The 19,195-nt window shown below is 35.0% G+C and overlaps 1 protein-coding gene across 5 annotated transcripts in view; it reads left to right on the top strand.

Annotated features, from left to right (window-relative positions):
• Positions 1-19,195, top strand: part of RBM41 (RNA binding motif protein 41) — a 77,492-nt gene that overhangs the window by 50,543 nt on the left and 7,754 nt on the right. For 3 of the 5 annotated variants that reach the window (XM_061137032.1, XM_061137033.1, XM_061137031.1), the window contains one exon: positions 18,708-18,855. In XM_061137032.1, coding sequence (XP_060993015.1) covers positions 18,708-18,855 — 148 coding nt within the window. The remainder of the gene's footprint in view (positions 1-18,707; positions 18,856-19,195) is intronic. The other 2 variants (XM_061137035.1, XM_061137034.1) reach the window with 1 other exon arrangement.

Here is a 19,195-nt window from a genome sequence, read left to right as displayed (position 1 = left end):
CCAGATATCCAAGACTGATTCAACTTTTGAAAGCCAATTAATGTAATCTACCACACCAACAGACTAAAGAAGAAAAAATATTATTTCAGTTGATGTAGAAAAGGCATTTGACAAAATACAAACACCCATTAATGACACAAACTCTCAGCAAACTAGGAATAGAGGGGAACATTTTCAACTTGGTAAAGTATACCAACAAAACCCCACAGCTAACATCATACTTAATGGTGAAAGCCTGGATGTTTTCTCCTCTGATCAGAAACAAGACAAGTATGTCCCCCTTTTCAATTTCTTTTCATCTCTGTACTTGAAATTCTAGCTAGTGCAAAAAGTAAAGGAACAGAAATTAAAAAGCACACAGATTGGGAAGGAAAAAATAAAGCTATCTTTGTTAATAGGTGACATGTATGTCTTTGTAGAAAATTCCAATCTATCAACAAGAACATGAAACAATTACTAGAACTAAGGAGTATATGAAAGTTGGAGATATATGATTTGTATTTGAAAATCAATTGCTCTCCTGTATACCAAGAAATGAACCATTAAAATTGAAATAAAAAGCACAACACCCTTTATAATAGCACCACAAAACAGTGAAATACTAAGGCACAAATCTAATCTAAGGTGCAAATCTAACAAAATATGTGTAGGATCTATATGCAGAAAAATATAAAACCCTGGTGAAAAATTAAAGACATAAATAAATGCAGAGATATTCTCTGTTTATAGATTGGAAGACACAGTCCCAACAAAATCCCAGCATATAGATATGCTGGATATAGACACACTAATTCTAAGTTTATATGGAAAGAGAAAATATCCAGAATGCTCAACACAATACTGAAGAAGAAGAACAAAGTTGAAAGACTGATGTTACCTAACTTTAAGACTAACTATAATCAAGTAGTTTGATGCTGGTTGAAAACAAAATAAATTGAGTAAAATAAAGACTCCAGAAGTAAACTTTCACAAATATAGTGAACTGATCTCTGATAAGGGAGCAAAGGCAACTCAATGGAGAAAGGATACTCTTTTCAACAAATTTTGTTAGAACAACTGTATGCTGCTGCTAAGTCACTTCAGTCTTGTCCGACTCTGTGCGACCCTGTAGATGGCAGCCCACCAGGCTCCCCTGTCCCTGGGATTCTCCAGGCAAGAACACTGGAGTGGGTTGCCATTTCCTTCTCCAGCGCATGAAAGTGAAAAGTGAAAGTGAAGTCACTCAGTCATGTCTGACTCTTAGCGACCTCATGGACTGCAACCTGCCAGCCTCCTCTGTCCATGGGAGTTTCCAGGCAAGAGTACTGGAGTGGAGTGCCATTGCCTTCTCCAGAACAACTGTATATCCACATGCAAAAAAAAAAAAAATCTAGACATAGATTTTGCATTCTTCAAAACATTAACTCAGAATAGATTATAGATTTAAATGTAAAACATAATATTATGAATCTTCTAGACGAAAACATAAAATTTAAGTGACATTGTGTTTGGTGATGTATTTATAGGTACAACACAAAAAGCATGATTTATGAGACAAAAAATTGATAAATCCTACTTTATTAAAATTATAAACTTTGCTATATGAAAGATGCTTTTAAGAGAATCAAAAGACAAACCACACACCGGAAGAAAATATTTGCAAAACACATGTCTCATAAAGTACTTATATCCAAAATACAACAAAGAACTCCTAATACTCAACAGTAGTAAAACAAACTACTCAATTTAAAAATGGGCAAAGGAACAGATACCTCACCAGAGAAGTTATATACTTGTCAAATAGGCATATGAAAAGAAGTTCATCATCATTTGTCACCTGGAAATTGCAAAGTAGAATAATAATGAGATGCCATTACACACCTATTAGAATGGCTAAAATTGACAATACCAAATACTATTGAGGATGCTAAACAACAGGAACTTTTATTCATTGCTCTTATGCAAAATGGCACAACCTCTTTGGAAGATAGTTTGGCAGTATCTTACCAAGTTAAACATGCTTTGCCATACAATCCAGTAATGAAGTTCCTAGTTATTTACTCAATTGATTTAAAAACTTGCATTCATACAGAAACCAGCATGTGACTGTTAACAGCAGTTTTTAGTCATAATTACCAGAAAGTGGAAGCAATCAAGGTGTCCTTCAATAGATGAGTGGATGCATTCATCTGTGCTACATCTATATAATGGGATATAATTCAGCAATAAAAAGAAATAATCTGCCAAGTCACAAAAAGACATAGAGGGACTATAAATGCTTATTAACAAGTGAAGGAAGCCAGTTTGAAAAGACTACATATTGTACGATTTCAATTATATGACATTCTGAAAAACACAAGACTGTAGGAACAGTAAACAGTGGTTGCCAGGACTTCAGGAGGAGTGGAGAAGAGAGTAATGGGTGAACACAGAGGATTTTTAGGGCAGTATAAATTTTCTGTATGATAGTATGATAGTGGATGTGAGAAATGCATTTGTCAAAACCCATGAAACTGTACAGCATAAAGAATGACCCTTAATATAAATTAAAAAAAAAAATCATTTAGGAGATTGAGTAACCCCTGGAAAGAATGCAGACTGTGACGAGAATTTAACTATTACAAATATATAACACAACCTCAATGAAGGAATGGGAGAAAAGATGCTGAGCATGTTGTAGTGCAAGAAAGTAATCAGGTGCTTAAAATAATGTAAAAATATTGTTGGGGATATGTCAGAGGCACACAGGAGCCAACTGAGAGTTTTCCAGTAACTAAAGATGGAACAATTTGTACAACAAACTAGGTAAATTAATTTTGGATTATAACCCAAAGTATAGAATATCTGTGAGCCAATACTGATACTAAGATCATTCAGTGAATCAATAAATGAGGGAGAGGAGACAAATATCACATGAAGAATAATTGGAAGCAACCTAGATGTCCATTGGCAGATGAATGAATAAGAAAGTTGTGGTATATATATGCAATGGAATATTACTGAGCTATTAAAAAGAATGCATTTGAGTCAGTTCTAATAATTTAGATGAAACTAGAGCCTATTATACAAAGTGAAAGAAAAGCACCAATACAGTATATTAACAAATATATAGAGAATTTAGAAAGATGGTAATGACAACCCTATGTGCAAGAGAGCAAAAGAGACACAGATATAAAGAACAGACTTTTGGACTCTATGGGAGAAGGTGAGGGTGGGATGATTTGAGAGAATATCATTGAAACATGTATATTACCATATGTGAAATAGATGACCAGTCCAAGTTTGATGCATGAAACAGGACACTCAAAGCCAGTGCACTGGGACAACCCAGAGGGATAGGATGGGGAGAGAGGTGGGAGGGGGGTTTGGGATGGGGGACACATGTACACCTGTGGCTGAGTCATGTCAATGTATGGTAAAAACCACCACAAAATTGTAATTAGCCTCCAATTAAAATAAATTGATTAATTTTAAAAAATGGTTAATGTACTAGTAGATGCTCTGCCTCAAGGAAAGGAAGCATAACTCCCAACCGCTTAATTTTGAGCTACTCTTAGTGATGTCTTTCCAAAGAGTACAGAATGGAAATACAGGAAAAAAAAATTAAGTTACAGTGTAGAAACCTAACAAACACTGCCTCAGTCAGGCAATCAAAGCAAAGATCGGTCATAAATCATGTTGATAGTATGTATGCTTGGTATAATGTGATCAGAGTTGCTGCTTTTTCTCTATAATCTTCCTTCTAGTAATCCATAACCACAATATAACCATGAGAAACAGCAGAAAAATTCTAGTAGTGGAACATCCTATAAAATATCTGACCAGTACTCCTCAAAAATGTCAAGATCATTAAAAATAAGAAAAGTTTGAGAAACTGCCATAGCAAAGAGGAGACTAAAGACATATGAAAACTAAATGTACTGTGATATCCTGGATGGAGTCCTGGAACACAAAAAGGATGTTAGAGAAAAACTAAGGAAATCTAAATAAGCTACGGACTTTATTGTTTTGTGTTTTTTGTGGGTTGTGGGTTTTTTTTTTTTTAGTATAATTGCTTTACAATGTTGTGTTGGTTTGTGCTATACAACATAAATCAGCTGTAAGTACATATATATCCCATTCCTGTTGAGCTTCCTTCCCACCCCAAACCCCATCCCACCCCATCATCACAGAACCCTGGGCTGAGCTTCCTGTGTTATGTAGCAGCTTCCCACTAGCTATCTGTTTTACACATGGTAGTGTATATATGTCAATCCAACCCTCCCAATTCATCTTACCTTCCCCTTCCTCTGCTGTGTCCACATATCCATTCTCTACATCTGTATCTCTATTCCTGCCCTGCAGATAAGCTCATCTGTACCATCTTTCTAGATTCCATACATATACATTAATAAACGATATTTGTTTTTCTCTTTCTGACTTCCTCTGTATCACAGACTCTAGGTCCATCCACATCACTACAAATGACCCAGTTTCATTCTTTTTTATCGCTAAGTACCACATTTGTATCCATTTATCTCTCAATGGGCATTTAGGTTGCCTTCATGTCCTGGCTGTTGTAAATAGTGCTGCAGTGAACACTGAGGGTACATGTGTCTTTTTGCATTATGGTTTTCTCAGGGTATATGCCCAGTAGTGGGATTGCTGGATCATATGGTAGTTCTGTTTTCTGTTGTTTAGGGAACCTCCATACTGTTCTCCATAGTGTTTGTATCAATTTACATTCCTACCAATAGTGCAAGAGGGTTCCCTTTTCTCCACACCCTCTCCAGCATTTATTGTTTGTAGATTTTTTTGATAATGGTCATTCTCATCAGTGTGAGGTGATATATCACTGTAGTTTTGATTTGAATGTCTCTAATAATGAGTGATGTTGAGCATCAAACAACTAACAGGATAGGAACCCATTATCAGACAGGCTGCCTAAAGTCATACTAAGCTCACAGACACCCTGAAGCACACCACCTGACATGGCCCTGCCCATCAGAGGGTCAAGATCCAACCTTCACCCACCAGAACAAAGGTACCAGTTCCCCACCACCACCAGGAAGCCTACCCAAACCACTGGGTCAACCTCACCCACTTGGAGCAGACACCAGAAGCAAGAGGAACTATGACCCTGCAGCCTGTGGAAAGGAGACCCCAAACACAGTAAGTTAAACAAAATGAAGGAGACAGAGAAATATGTTGCAGACAAAGGAGCAAGGTAAAAATCTGCAAGACCAAATAAATGAAGAGTAAATAGGCAATCTACCTGAAAAAGAATTTAGAATAATGATAGTAAAGGTGATCCAAAATATTGGAAATAGAATGGAGAAAATACAAGAAATATTTAACAAGGACCTAGAAGAATTAAAGAACAAACAATGATGAACAATACAATAACTGAAATTAAAAATACACTAGAAGGAATCAATAGCAGATTGAGGAAGATCAAATAAGTGAGCTGGAAGATAGAATGGTAGAAATAATTGCCAAGGAACAGAATAAAGAAAAAAGAATGAAAAGAATTGGAGACAGTCTCAGAGATGTCTGGGACAACATTAAATGCAGCAACATTTGAATTATAGGGGTCCCAGAAGAAGAAAAAGAGTCTGATAAAATATTTGGAGAGATTATAGTCAAAAACTCCCTAATATGAGAAAGGAAATAGTCAATCAAATCCAGAAAGCACAGAGAGTCCCAAACAGGACAGTTAACAATAATATACCAATATTGGTTTATTTAAAGAAATGTGCTGTAATAAAGTAAGATGTTAATTATAAGGGAAACTGGGTGTGGGGTGTATGGGAATTCTTTGTACTATCCCCTCAATTTTTCTATAAATCTAAAACTTTTAAAAATAAAGTCTGTTTTTAAAAAACTTAAATAGGTGGATGCAGAAGAACACATGCAGTATAATACCATTTACATAAAGTTCAAAAAATATAAAACAATAATTGCAGAGGGATACCAGGAAGAGTTTCATCCTCTATTATCACTTGAAGTTTCTGTTTTTCTCTTTCACAGAAATATTTATCTTGTTTTTGAGCCTAGTTTTGTCTTTGTGTGTATCTTTGTATATATAAATATGTATGTATGTTGTGGATATATACATACATACATAACCATGTGTATTGTATGTATGTATGCATATATATGTATATTTTTGGAGCTATTTCAGAACCAAAACTAGATCACCTGAAATTACTTAAGTGAATTACAAGTCAGTTATTCTATGCCCTTGCCTTTAAGAGTATAGTTAAATGCTAAATATGTGAATATCCAGCTTGTAAAGGGTTTGAGACATAAAGAGTCTACTGCTTATCGCAATGTTCAACATATTTACTCGTATATTTCAGCGGATAAGTCATTTAAGCTGGCTCTGTTTTCTAGCTGTTTGCTTTTGCTGCTCCTATCTGAATTTTTTCTCAAGTTTTTTTTAAGTTATAAAGTAAGTAACTTATGCATCTCTTTCTCCTCCAGTATAGTAAAATACATGTAACCTGAGATCTACCTTTAACAGTATTTCAAGTGTATATTACAGTATTGTAAACTATAGGCACAATGTTTACAGCATATCTCTAGAACTTTTTCATCTTGCATAACTGAACTTTATACCCATTGAACAGCAACTCCCCATTTCCTCATCCTCTCAAGTTCTGGCAGCTACTATTCTCTGCTTCAGTGAGTTTAACTACAATAGATACCATATAAAGTGAAATTATGCAGTACTTTTTCTTCTGTGACTGGCTTATCTCAGCATAATGCCCTCAAAGCTCATCTATGTCGTAGCATATTACAAGATTTCCTAAAAAAAAAAAAAAAAGATTTCCTTCCTTTTTTCTAGCCAAATCATATTCCATTGTATGTATATGCCACATTTGTTGTTGTTGTTTTAATTCATTCATCTGTGATGGACATTTAGGTTGCTTCCACCTCTTGGCTATTGTGAACAGTGCTACAATAAACACGTGAGTTCAGATATCTCTTCAAAATTCTGACTGTAATTATTTTGGATAAATAACTGGAAGTGGGATTCTTGAATCATATGGTAGTTCTATTTTTAATTCTTTGAGGAACCTCCATACTTTTCTCTATAGCAGTTGCACCATTTTCCATTCCTACCAAAAATGCACAAAGATTCCAATTTTTCTACATCCTCATCAACACTTATTTTATGTATGTGTTCTTTGAAGAAATGCCTATTTATATCACTTGCCCATTTTTTAGATACTAACCTCTAATCAGATATATAGTTTCCAAATATTTTCTCCCATTCTGTAGGTTGTCTTTTCACTTGTTTTCTTTGCTGTGCAGAAGTGTTTTAGTGATACAGTCCCACTTTACCTTTGCTTTTGTTACCTGTGCTTTTGCTGTAATATCTAAGAAATCATTGCCAAAGCCAGTAAAATGAGGTTTTCCGCCTATACTATCTTCTAGAAGTTTTAGAGTTTCAGGCCTTATGTTTAAATCTTTAATCCAATTTGAGCTGATTTTTGTGGATGACATAATGAGGCCAGTTTTATACTTTTGCATGTGGATATCAACTTTTCCCAACACTGTTGGTCAAAGGGACTATCCTTTCCCCATTGTGTATTCTTGCCCGCCACCCCCCACCCCCGGCATTAACCAGTTGACTGTATGTGTGTGGATTTATTTCTGGGTTTTATATTCTCTTCTATTAGTCTACATGTCTATCTTTATGCCAGTATCATACTGTTTTGATTACTGTAAATTTGTAACATATTTTGAAATTAAGAAGTGTGAGGCCTCCCCAGTTTTGTTCTTTCTTCTCAAGATTGCTTGGCTACTTAGGGTTCCCTTCTGGTTCCTTACGAATCTTAGGGTTGTTTTTGTATTTCTACAAAAAATGCCATTGGGATTTTTATAGGAATTACATTAAATCTGTAAATTAATTTGGATAGTATGTACATTTCAAAAATTTGTTCTTCCACTCCATGAACATGAGACATCTTTTCATTTATTTGTGTTGTCTTTAATCTCTTTGAGCAGTGTGTTGTGGTTTTCAGTGTATAAGTCCTCCACTTCCTTGGTTAAGTTTTTTCTTTTTAATTGAAGTATGTTTGATATTATAAAAAAAGCTAAAAAAAAGTTGTGCATATTTAATATATGCATTTTGTTGGGTTTGAAGGTACATATACACCATGAAACAATCACCAATACAATGCCCTAAACTTAACCATCACCTCCAGAAATTTCCTCCCTCCAGTTTTTCTTTTGATAAGAACATTTAACATAAGATCTATCCTTTTAACAAAATTTTAATTATCAAATACAGTATTGTTAACTATATATGCTATGCTATATGATAAATCTATAGGATTTATTCATGTTGTATATGTAAAACTATATACCCTTTGATGAACACTTCCTCAGTTACCCCTCTTCCTAGCCCCTGGTAAGCATGATTCTACTCTCTGCTTCTATGAGTTTGACTACTTTAGATTCCTGATATAAGTGGGATCGTGTAGTATTTTTTGTTCTGTTTCTGGTTGATTTCACTTAGCAGGTCTTCCAAATTCACCTATGTTGCAGCAAATGACAAGATTTTTCATTTTTAAGGCTAGATAATACTCTTTTGTATTTATACACCATATTTCCTTTATCCCTTCATCTCTCAATGGACATTTAGATTGTTCCCATGTCTTTGCTTTTGTGAACAATGCTGCGGTGAATATGGGAATGCATATTTTTCTTCCAGATTTTGATTCCAGTCCTTTTAGATATATAGCCAAAAGTGGGATTGCTGGATTATATGAGTTCTAGTTTAAATTTTTTTAATAATCTTCCAACTGTTTTCCATTGTGGTTTTAACAACTTAAACATTCCCACCAACAGTGAGTAAGGGATAAAATTTTTCCACATCCTAACCAGCACATCTTTTTTTTTTTTTTTTTTTTGCTTTTGAGTTTCAGGAGTCCCTTATATATTTTGGGCTTCCCACTTGTTGCTATTGGTAAAGAACCCGCCTGCAAATGCAGGAGAAAGAGACACGGATTAGATGTTAACCCTTTATTAGATATATGATTTGAAAATACTTTCTCCCATTTTGTAGGTCACCTTTTAACTTTACTGATTGTTTTCTTTGCTATGAATATGGGTTTGAATTAATGACATTTGTCTGTGTTTGCTTTTGTTGGCTGTGCTTTTGATATCATATCTAAGAAATTATTGCCAAGGCCAGTGGTCAAGAAGATTTTTCTGTTTGCTTCTAGGAGTTTTAGAGTGTTACGTCTTATTTATAAGTATTTAATATTTTGAGTTAGGTTTTGTGTATGGTGTAAGAGAAGCATCTAATTTCATTTTTTTGTACTGGATATCCAGTTTTCCAAACACCATTTATTAAAGAGACTGTTTTTTCCCCATTGTGTATTTTTGCCCTCCTTGTCTAAGATCAGCTTACCATAAATGTGTGGATAATTTCTAGGTCCTCTATTCTAGTCCATTGGTCAATATGTACTTTTTTATGCCATTACCTTACTGTTTTGATTACTGCAGTTTGAAATCAGGATATATGACACATCCTACATTGTTCTTCTTCCTCAAGATTGCTTTATCTATTCATGGTCTCTTGTGGTTCATATGAATTTTAGGATATTTTTTATTTCCATAAAAATCATCATTGGTATTTTGATAAGAATTGCATTGAATCTGTAGATTGCTTTGATTAGTATTACATTTTGACAGTATTAATATTTCCAATCCATGAATATGGGATGTCTTTCCATTTATTTCTCTTTATTAATTTCTTTTTTATATTTGTTTTTACTGAAATATAGTTAATTTACAATGTTGTGTTAGTTTCTGGTGTACAGCAAAGTGATTCAGTTTTATGTATATATAAAACAACTTTTATATTTATATCATATATATAATTTTTAGATTATTTTCCATTATAGTTTGTTGCGAGATATCAAATATAGTTTCCTGTGCTGTACAGTAGGATCTTGTTGTTTATCTGTTTTATATATAGTAGTTTCTACCTGCTAATCCCAAACTCCTAGTTTATCCTTCCTCCCTGCCTTTCCTCTTTGATAACCATAAGTTTGTTTTCTATGTCTGTGGGTCTATTTCTGTTTTGTGATTTGTATCATATTTTAGATTCCACATGTAAGTGATATCATATGATATTTGTCTTTCTCTATCTGACCTACTTCACCTGCTATGACAATCTCGTGTTCCATCCATGTTGCCACAAATGGCATTATTTCATTATTTTTTATGGCTGAGTAGTATTCCATTGTATATGTTAATATATACCACATCTTCCCATTCGTCTGTTGATGGGTATTTAGGTTGATTCCATATCTTGGCTATTATATATAGTACTACTATGAGCATTGAGGTGCATGTATCTTTTTGAATTAGAGCTTTCTCCAGATGTATGCCCAAGAGTGGGATTGCTGGATCATATGGCAACTCTACTTTTAGTTTTTTAAGGAACCTCTGTAATGTTCTTCATATACACCAATTTGCATTCCCACCAACAGTGTAAGAGGATTTTCTTTTCTCCACATACTCCAGCATTTATTATTTGTAGACTTTTTGGTGAAGGCCATCCTGACCAGTGTGACATAATATCATATTGTAGTTTTGATTTGCATTTCTCTAATTAGCAGTGTTAAACATCTTTTCATGTGCTCATTGGCTATCTGCATGTCTTCTTTGGTGAAATATGTACTTAGGTCTTCTGCCCATTTTTTGATTGGGTTGTTTGTTTTTTTCTTACTGAGTTTTATGAGCTGTTTGTATATTTTTAAATTAACCCTTTGACGGTCACATCTTTTGCAAATATTTTCTCCCAGTATGTAGGTTGTCTTTTAGTTTTGTTTATGGTTTCCTTTGCTGTACAAAAGCTTATAAGTTTGATTAGGTTCCATTTGTTTATTCTGCTTGTATTTCTATTGCCTTCAGAGACTTTCCTATGAAAACATTGGCATGTTTTATGCCAGAGAATGTTTGCCTATATTCTCTTCTAGGAGTTTTATGGTGTCCTGTCTTATATGTAAATCTTCAAGCCATTTTGAGTTTTTTGTGTGTATGGTGTAAGGGGGTGTTCTAACTTTATTGATTTATATGTGGCTGTCCAACTTTCCCAGCACCACTTGCTGAAGAGACTGTCTTTTCTCCATTGTATATCTTGCCTCCTTTATTGAAGATTAATTGACTGTAGGTGTGTGGGTTTATTTCTGGACTCTCTATTCTGTTCTGTTGATCTATATGTATGTTTTTGTGCCAGTACCACTCTTTTGATTACTGTAGCTTTGTAATTGTCTGAAGTCTTAGAGAGTTATGCCTTCTGATTTGTTCTTTATCCTCAGGATTATTTTGCCAATTCTGGGTCTTTTTTGGTTCATCATAAATATTAGGCTTATTTGTTCTAGTCTGTGAAAAACATCATAGGTAATTTGATAGGGATGCATTAAACCTGTAGATTGCTTTCGGTAGTATGGCCATTTTAACCATATTAATTGTTCCAATCCAAGAATATGGTGTATCTTCCCATTTCTTAAAATCATCTTCTGGTTCTTTTATCAGTGTTTTACAGTTTTCAGCATGTAAGTCTTTCACTTCCTTGGTCAAATTTTATTCCAAAGTATTTTATTTTTATGCAGTCTTAAAAGGATTGTTTTTTCTATTTTCCCTTTCTGATATTTCATTTTTATCATAAAGAAATGCAACAGGTTTCTGTTAGTTAATATTGTATCCTGCTACTTTGCTGAATTTGCTTATCTGTTCTTATATCCTGCTAATTTGCTGAATTTGCTTAGTAGATTTTGTGTGGAGTCTTTCAGTTCAGTTCAGTCTCTCAGTCGTGTCCATCTCTTTGCAACCCCATGAACCACAGTACGCCAGACCTCCCTGTCCATCACAAACTCCCAGAGTTCACCCAAACCCATGTCTGTTGAGTTGGTGATACCATCCAACTATCTCATCCTATGTCATCCCCTTCTCCTCCTACCCTCAATCTTTCCCAGCATCAGGGTCTTTTCACATGAGTCAGCTCTTCACATCAGTATTGGAGTTTCAGCTTCAATATCAGTCCTATCAATGAACACCCAGGACTGGTCTCCTTTGGGATGGACTGGTTGGTTCTCCTTGCAGTCCAAGGGACTCTCAAGAGTCTTCTTCAACACCTCAGCTCAAAAGCATTGATTCTTTGGCACTCAGTTTTCCTTATAGTCCAACTCTCACGTCCATACATGACCACTGGAAAAACCATAGCCTTGACTAGATGGACCTTTGTTGACAAAGTAATGTCTCTGCTTGTCAATATGCTGTCTAGGTTGGTCATAACTTTCCTTCCAAGTAGTGTCTTTCAATTTCATGGCTGCAGTCACCATCTGCAGTGATTTTGGAGCCCAGAAAAATAAAGTCAGCTACTGTTTCCACTCTTTCCCCATCTATTTGCCATGAAGTGATGGGACCAGATGCCATGATCTTAGTTTTCTGAATGTTGAGCAAGGGTGGAGTCTTTAGGGTTTTCTATATATAGTATAATGTCATCTGTATATAATGGCAATTTTACCTCTTCTCTTCCATTCTTGGATACCTTTTATTTCTTTTTCTTGTCTTATTGCTATGGCTAGAATACTATGTTGAATAGAAATGGTAATAGTGGGCATCATTGTCTTGTTTCATATTTTAATAGGAAGGCTTTCAGCTTTTCACTATTGAGCAATGGCTGTGCGTTTGTCATAAATAGCTTTTACAGTAAGTCCCCTACATGTGAACCTTCAAGTTGCAAACTCTCAAAGATGTGAAAGTGTATATCATCAGTGTCAGGTGGGAGTGAAATTGTAACCTGCCCTCCATCTCCTATTTCTGATGATCCTTCAGCTCTGCCATCTCCCAGCTCCTCTCCCTCCTCCAGTCAGTAACTCTTCTTGCCTGTTCACTCAATGCCAGCTGTTGTACTGTACTACTGTACTTTTCAAGGTACTGTATTGTAATATTAATGATATCTTCTTTACTTTTTCTGCTTGTTTTTTATGTATTATTTGTGTGGAAAGTATTGTAAACCTATTACAGTGCAGTACTATATAGCCAGTTGTGTTAAGTTGGGTACCTGGGCTAACTTTGTTGGACTTACGAGCAAATTGGACTTATAATTGTGCTCTTGGAACAGACCTCATTCGTATGTAGGTGACTTATATGTTGAGATATGTTCTCTCTAGACCCGCTCTGATTAAGAGTTTTTTATCATGAATCGATGCTGAATTTTATCAAATGCTTTTCTGCATCTATTGAGATGATTATGTGGGTTTTATCTTTTCTTTTGCTGATGTGATGTATCACACTGAATGATGTACATATGTTGAACCATCCTTATGACCCAGGGATAAATCCTACTTGATCATGGTGTATGATCTTTTTTATCTGTTGTTGGATTTGGTTTGCTAATATTTGGTTGAGGATTTTTTGCATCTGTATTCATCAAAGATGAATGTAATTTTCTTTTTTGGTAGTGTTTTTGTCTGAATTTCATATCAGAGTAATAGAGGCTTCATAGAATGACTTTGGTAGTATTCCTTCCTCTTCAGTCTTTTGGAAGAGTTTGAGAAGAATCAATATAAGTTCTTCTTTGTATATTTGGTAGAATTCCCCAGTGAAGACATCCAGTCCTGAACTTCTGTTTGCAGGGAGGGTTTTTGTTGTTGTTGTTTTTAATTACAGATTCTATTTCATTTCTAGTGATTAGTATGTTCAAACTATCTATTCTTGATTCAGTTTTGGTGGGCTGTATGTTTCTAGAAACTTGTCCATTTCTTCTAGGTTGTCCAGTTTGTTGGCAAATAATTGTTCATAGTATTCTCATGGGTTTTTTTTTTTGTATTTCTGCAATATCAGTTGTTATTTCTCCTCATTTACTTGGGGCCTTCTCCCTTAGTGAGCATGATCAGAGGTTTGTCAGTTTTGTTTACCTTTTCAGTTCTTGTTTTCATTAATTTTTTTCTATTTTTATCTCTAGTTTACTCATTTCCTCCCTGATTTTTATTATTTACTTCCTTCTGTTGACTTTAGATTATTCTTTTTCTAATTCTTTTAGGTGGTAGATTAGGTTGTTTGAGATTTTTCTTGTTTTGTTTTGTTTTGTTTTTTTGAGGAAGACCTTTATCACTATGAAGTTCCCTCTTTGGACTACCTTTTCTCCAACCAGTTGAGTTTTCATTGTCATTTGTCTCAAGATATTTTTTAATTTCCTCTTTGATTACACTGTTAACCTATTAGTTTCTTTAGTAGCATGTTGTTATGTTTCCATGTAATCTTTTTTCCTCATTTCTCTTTCTGTGGCTGATTTCTAGTTTCATGCTATTATAGTCAAAAAGATGCTTGAAATAATCCCTGGCCTCTTAAATTTGTTGAGGCTTATTTTGTGTCCTAGTTTGTGGTCTATCATAGAGAATGTTTTATGTGCACTTGAGAAGAATATGTATTCTGGGTTTATTTGTAATGTAATGTCCTGAAAATAGCAATTAAGTCTAGCTGTTCTATTGTGTCATTTAGTATCTCTGTTGCCTTACTGATTTTCTGTCTGGAAGATCTGTACATTGATGTCTATTGAAATGATTTGTGATTTTTATCCTTCATTCTGTTAATGTGCTATATGATATTGATTGATTTTCATATGTTGAGCCATCCTTGCACCCAGGGATAAATCACATTTGACCATGATCCTTTTAATGTGCTTTTAAATTCAGTTTACTACTTTCCTGTTAAGAATTTTTACATCTGTATTCATCACGGATATTAGCCTATAGTTTTCATTTCTTATAATATCTTTTCCTGTTTTGGGTCATGTTAATGCTGGCCTGATAAAATTAGTTTGGGAGTGTTCCTGCCTCTTCAAATTTTTGGAAGAATTTTAGGAGAATTGGTATTAATTCTTTAAATATTTGGTGGAATTCACCTGTGAAGCCATCTGGTCCTGGGCTTTTCTTTGTTGGGAGATTTTTGATTACTGAATAATTTTATTGCTAATTATAAGTCTATTCAGATTTTCTGTTTCTTCATGATTTCATCTTGGTAAGTTTATGTTTCTAGGAATTTATCCTTTTCTCTACATTATCCAATTTGTTGGCATATAATTGTCAGAGTAGTCTCTCATAATCCTTTTTTATTTCTGTGGCATCAGTTGTAAAGTCTCCTCTTTCACTTCTAATTTTATTTGAGTCTTCTCTTTTTTCTTAGCCTAGCTAAAAGTAGTCAATTCTGTTGATCTTTTTAAAAAACAGCTCTTAGTTTGGTTAATTTTTTTTCTATTATTTTTCTAATCTCTATTTCAATTATTTCTGTGTAATCTTTATTATTTCTGTCCGATAACTTTGAGCTTAGTTTGGTTTTTTTTTTTCCTAGCTCCTTGAAATGCAAACTAGTTTGAGAGCTTTCCCCTTGTTTAATGTAGGCATTTAATGCTATAAACTTCCTTTTTAGTATTGACCTAGTTGCATTTCATAAATTTTGGTATGCTGTGGTTTCATATTCCTTTGTATCAAGGTATTTTCTAATTTACCTTTTGATTTCTTCTTTGACCCATTGGTTGTTCTAGACTATGTTGTTTAGTTTCCACATATTTGTGAATTTTCTAGTTTTTCTTCTGCTAATGAAAGTGAAGTATTGAAATCTCCTAGTAGTATTGGGTTGCTATTTATAGCCCTCTTCAGTTTTCTCAGTGTTTGCTCATATATTTAAGTGCTCTCATGTTGTGTGCATATATATTTATAGTTATTATATCTTCCTGGTGAACTGACCCTTTTATCATTATATAATGTCCTTGTCTCTTTTGAAAATTTTTGACTTAAAGTCTATTTTATCTTGATTAAACATGGCCAACCTTATTCTTTTTTGGTTGCAATTTGCGTGGAATTTCTCTTTTTATCCTTTCTTTTCCAGCCTATGTATGGCCTTAAATCTAAAGTGAGTTTCTTGTAGAGAGAACTTAGTCACATTTTTTTTCATTTATTTATATTAGTTGGAGGCTAATTACTTTACAATATTGTAGTGGTTTTTGCCATACATTGATATAAATCAGCCATGGATTTACACGTGTTCCCCATACTGAACCCCCCTCCCACCTCCCTCCCCATCCCATGCCTCTGGGTCATCCTAGTGCACCAGCCCTGAGCACTTGTCTCATGTATCAAACCTGGACTGGCAATCTGTTTCACATTTGATAATATACATGTTTCAATGCTATTCTCTCAGATCATCCCACCCTCACCTTCTCCCACAGAGTCCAAAAGTCTGTTCTATACATCTGTGTCTCTTTTTCTGTCTTGCCTATAGGGTTATCATTACCATCTTTCTAAATTCCATATATATGCATTAGTACACTGTATTGGTGTTTTTCTTTCTGGCTTACTTCACTCTGTATAATGGGCTTCAGTTTCATCCACCTCACCAGAACTGACTCAAATGTATTCTTTTTAAAGGCTGAGTAATATTCCATGGTGTATATGTACCACAGCTTCCTTATCCATTCATCTGCTGATGGGCATCTAGGTTGCTTCCATGTCCTGGCTATTATAAACAGTGCTGCGGTGAACATTGGGGTGCACGTGTCTCTTTCAGTTCTGGTTCCCTCGGTGTGTATGCCCAGGAGTGGAATTGCTGGATCATATGGCAGCTCTATTTCCAGTTTTTTAGGGAATCTCCACACTGTTCTCCATAGTGGCTGTGCTAGTTTGCATTCCCATCAACAGTGTAAGAGGGTTCCCTTTTCTCCACACCCTCTCCAGCATTTATTGCTTGTAGACTTTTGGATAGCAGCCATTCTGACTGGCGTGTAATGGTACCTCATTGTGGTTTTTATTTGCATTTCTCTAATAATGACAGAGGATGAGATGGCTGGATGGCATCACCGGCTTGATGGACATGTGTTTGAGTAAACTCCGGGAGTTTGTGATGGACAGGGAGGCCTGGCGTGCTGCATGCAGTTCATGGGATCGCAAAGAGTCGTACATGACTGAGCGACTGAACTGAACTGAACTGAACTGAATAATGAGTGATGTTGAGCATCTTTTAATGTGTTTGTTAGCCATCTGTATGTCTTCTTTGGAGAAATGTCTGTTTAGTTCTTTGGCCCATTTTTTGATTGGTTCATTTATTTTTCTGGAATTGAGCTGCAGGAGTTGCTTGTATATTTTTGAGATTAATTCTTTGTCTGTTGCTTCGTTTGCTATTATTTTCTCCCATTCTGAAGGCTGTCTTTTCACCTTACTTATAGTTTCCTTTGTTGTGCAAAAGCTTTTAAGTTTAATTAGGTCCCATTTGTTTATTTTTGCTTTTATTGCCAATATTCTGGGAGGTGGGTCATAGAGGATCTTGCTGTGATTTATGTCGGAGAGTGTTTTGCCTATGTTCTCCTCTAGGAGTTTTATAGTTTCTGGTCTTACATTTAGTTTTTTGTTTGTTCAACCACTCTATGTCTTTGACTAGGGAGTTTAATCCATTTATATGTAAAGTAATTATTGATAGAGAGGATTTACTATTGCCATTTATTAGTTGTTTTCTGTTTTATAGCCCTTGTTGCTAATTTTTTGGTAGTGAATTGCCTTTTTCCTTTCTCATTTTGTGTGCCTTCTATAGGTATTTTAATTATGATTACAAAGGTACTTATTTAGAACACCTTGTAATAATCTATTTTAAGCCAGTGAGAACTTAAGTTCAATCACATTTAAGAGCTCTTTTTGTTTATTTTCTTGAATGTTTCTTTTTTTAAGAAGCATTTCATTCCTAACGGATGGAATATTTTCTCTTCTTTCTCTATTAGTGATGGCTCTTTGAAGTTTTTTTTTTTCTCCTTGCATAGTTTGTTTTCTCCCACTTGCTTTTATTTATTTTTTGTTCTGTCTCTTTCACATTAGTGGCTTTTCTCAGATGCCTGATAATTTCTGCTCATATTTGTGAGTAGGAGTCAAAAACGGATTGGAAGCTCTGATCAAATGAGTGATCTTTATTGAGTTTAAGCTTCACTTAAAGTCATCTGGCTCATTCATTTGTTGGAGAAAGTCCCCATTCTAAATCAGCATTTTTAGACCTTTCCTCTTGGGGCTGATTAGATTTCCCAGAGAAGACTTCAGAACTCTCACTTGGGGAGGGTACCACCAGCATTGTAGGAGCCAAATGAAGGAAAGTGTTTGGGGTATCCTCATCATTCAGAATGCATCATTTCTCTTAAAGCCTAGTTTTCAGGAACAGTATCCACATCCTCAATGATGTCTAACATTCCCCATGTTCAGAGAATGAACCTCCAGTATATAGCAGGATTGGGAGTGGTCTTTACCCAGTAGCATATTGTAGGGGAAGGTGTTTAAAGATATAATCTAATTTTTTTAAAGAACTTTTAACATACCCACCCTATCTTAACTCCAGCTCTAGTGCCCAGAGACACTAGAATGTATCAGTTCCTAAAATGTTTCAGGATTCTTAAATGTGGATTGGGTTAGTTCTTGGTTTCCCCCACTGCTGAGTTAAGATTCAGCTTTCTCGAGTATGCTTGTTCAGTTGTTTTACAGCTTCCAGAATATTGTTGCTATTGCCTCATTTCCTTGTTCTTCCTTACATTTTTTTTTAAGTCCCTATAGTTCTAAAGTTTTTTGGAGGGATTGAAATTAGATGCATGTATTCAATCCACCACCTTTATCTGAAACTGTCCTTCCACAATGAAATAGTTGCCTTATCTCCCTAATGTGATATTTCTATTGATCCTTGGTTTGTATTAGGTGTTATACCTGAAGAACCTTAGCCCTCGGGTGACTGAAAGAGATCTTGTCTCATTATTCGCTCGGTTCCAGGAAAAGAAAGGACCTCCAATTCAATTCCGAATGATGACTGGACGAATGAGGGGGCAGGCTTTTATCACTTTTCCCAGTAAGTAGCTTCATCTGGATAATTACTCAGTTATGGCTGAGTCACTAATAAGTTCATTAGCAACTATGTATACCCTCTCTAATTTAAATATAGCCCACAAAAGAAGCACATAGGAGGAAAGGAAGAGAAATAAGGAAAACATGTTTTTTTAATTTTTCTATTCTCCCTTCTGTGTTTCCTCTCCTTCTTTGACAGTTCTACCACCTTACACCATTGTCCTCTCTTTTACCCAGTCTTGGCACTTCCTACTCACTGTGTCAAAATTTACTTTCCCTTTGTTGAAAGTAATATTTCTAGTCCAAGTTATAATCACATTAATCATTAATTATTGGTATTCTTA

The sequence above is a fragment of the Dama dama genome, chromosome X (assembly GCF_033118175.1).
Source record: "Dama dama isolate Ldn47 chromosome X, ASM3311817v1, whole genome shotgun sequence".
Classification (NCBI taxonomy): domain Eukaryota; kingdom Metazoa; phylum Chordata; class Mammalia; order Artiodactyla; family Cervidae; genus Dama; species Dama dama.
Note: the sequence above shows the minus strand (reverse complement) of the source record. Positions and strands in the feature narration are given on the sequence as shown.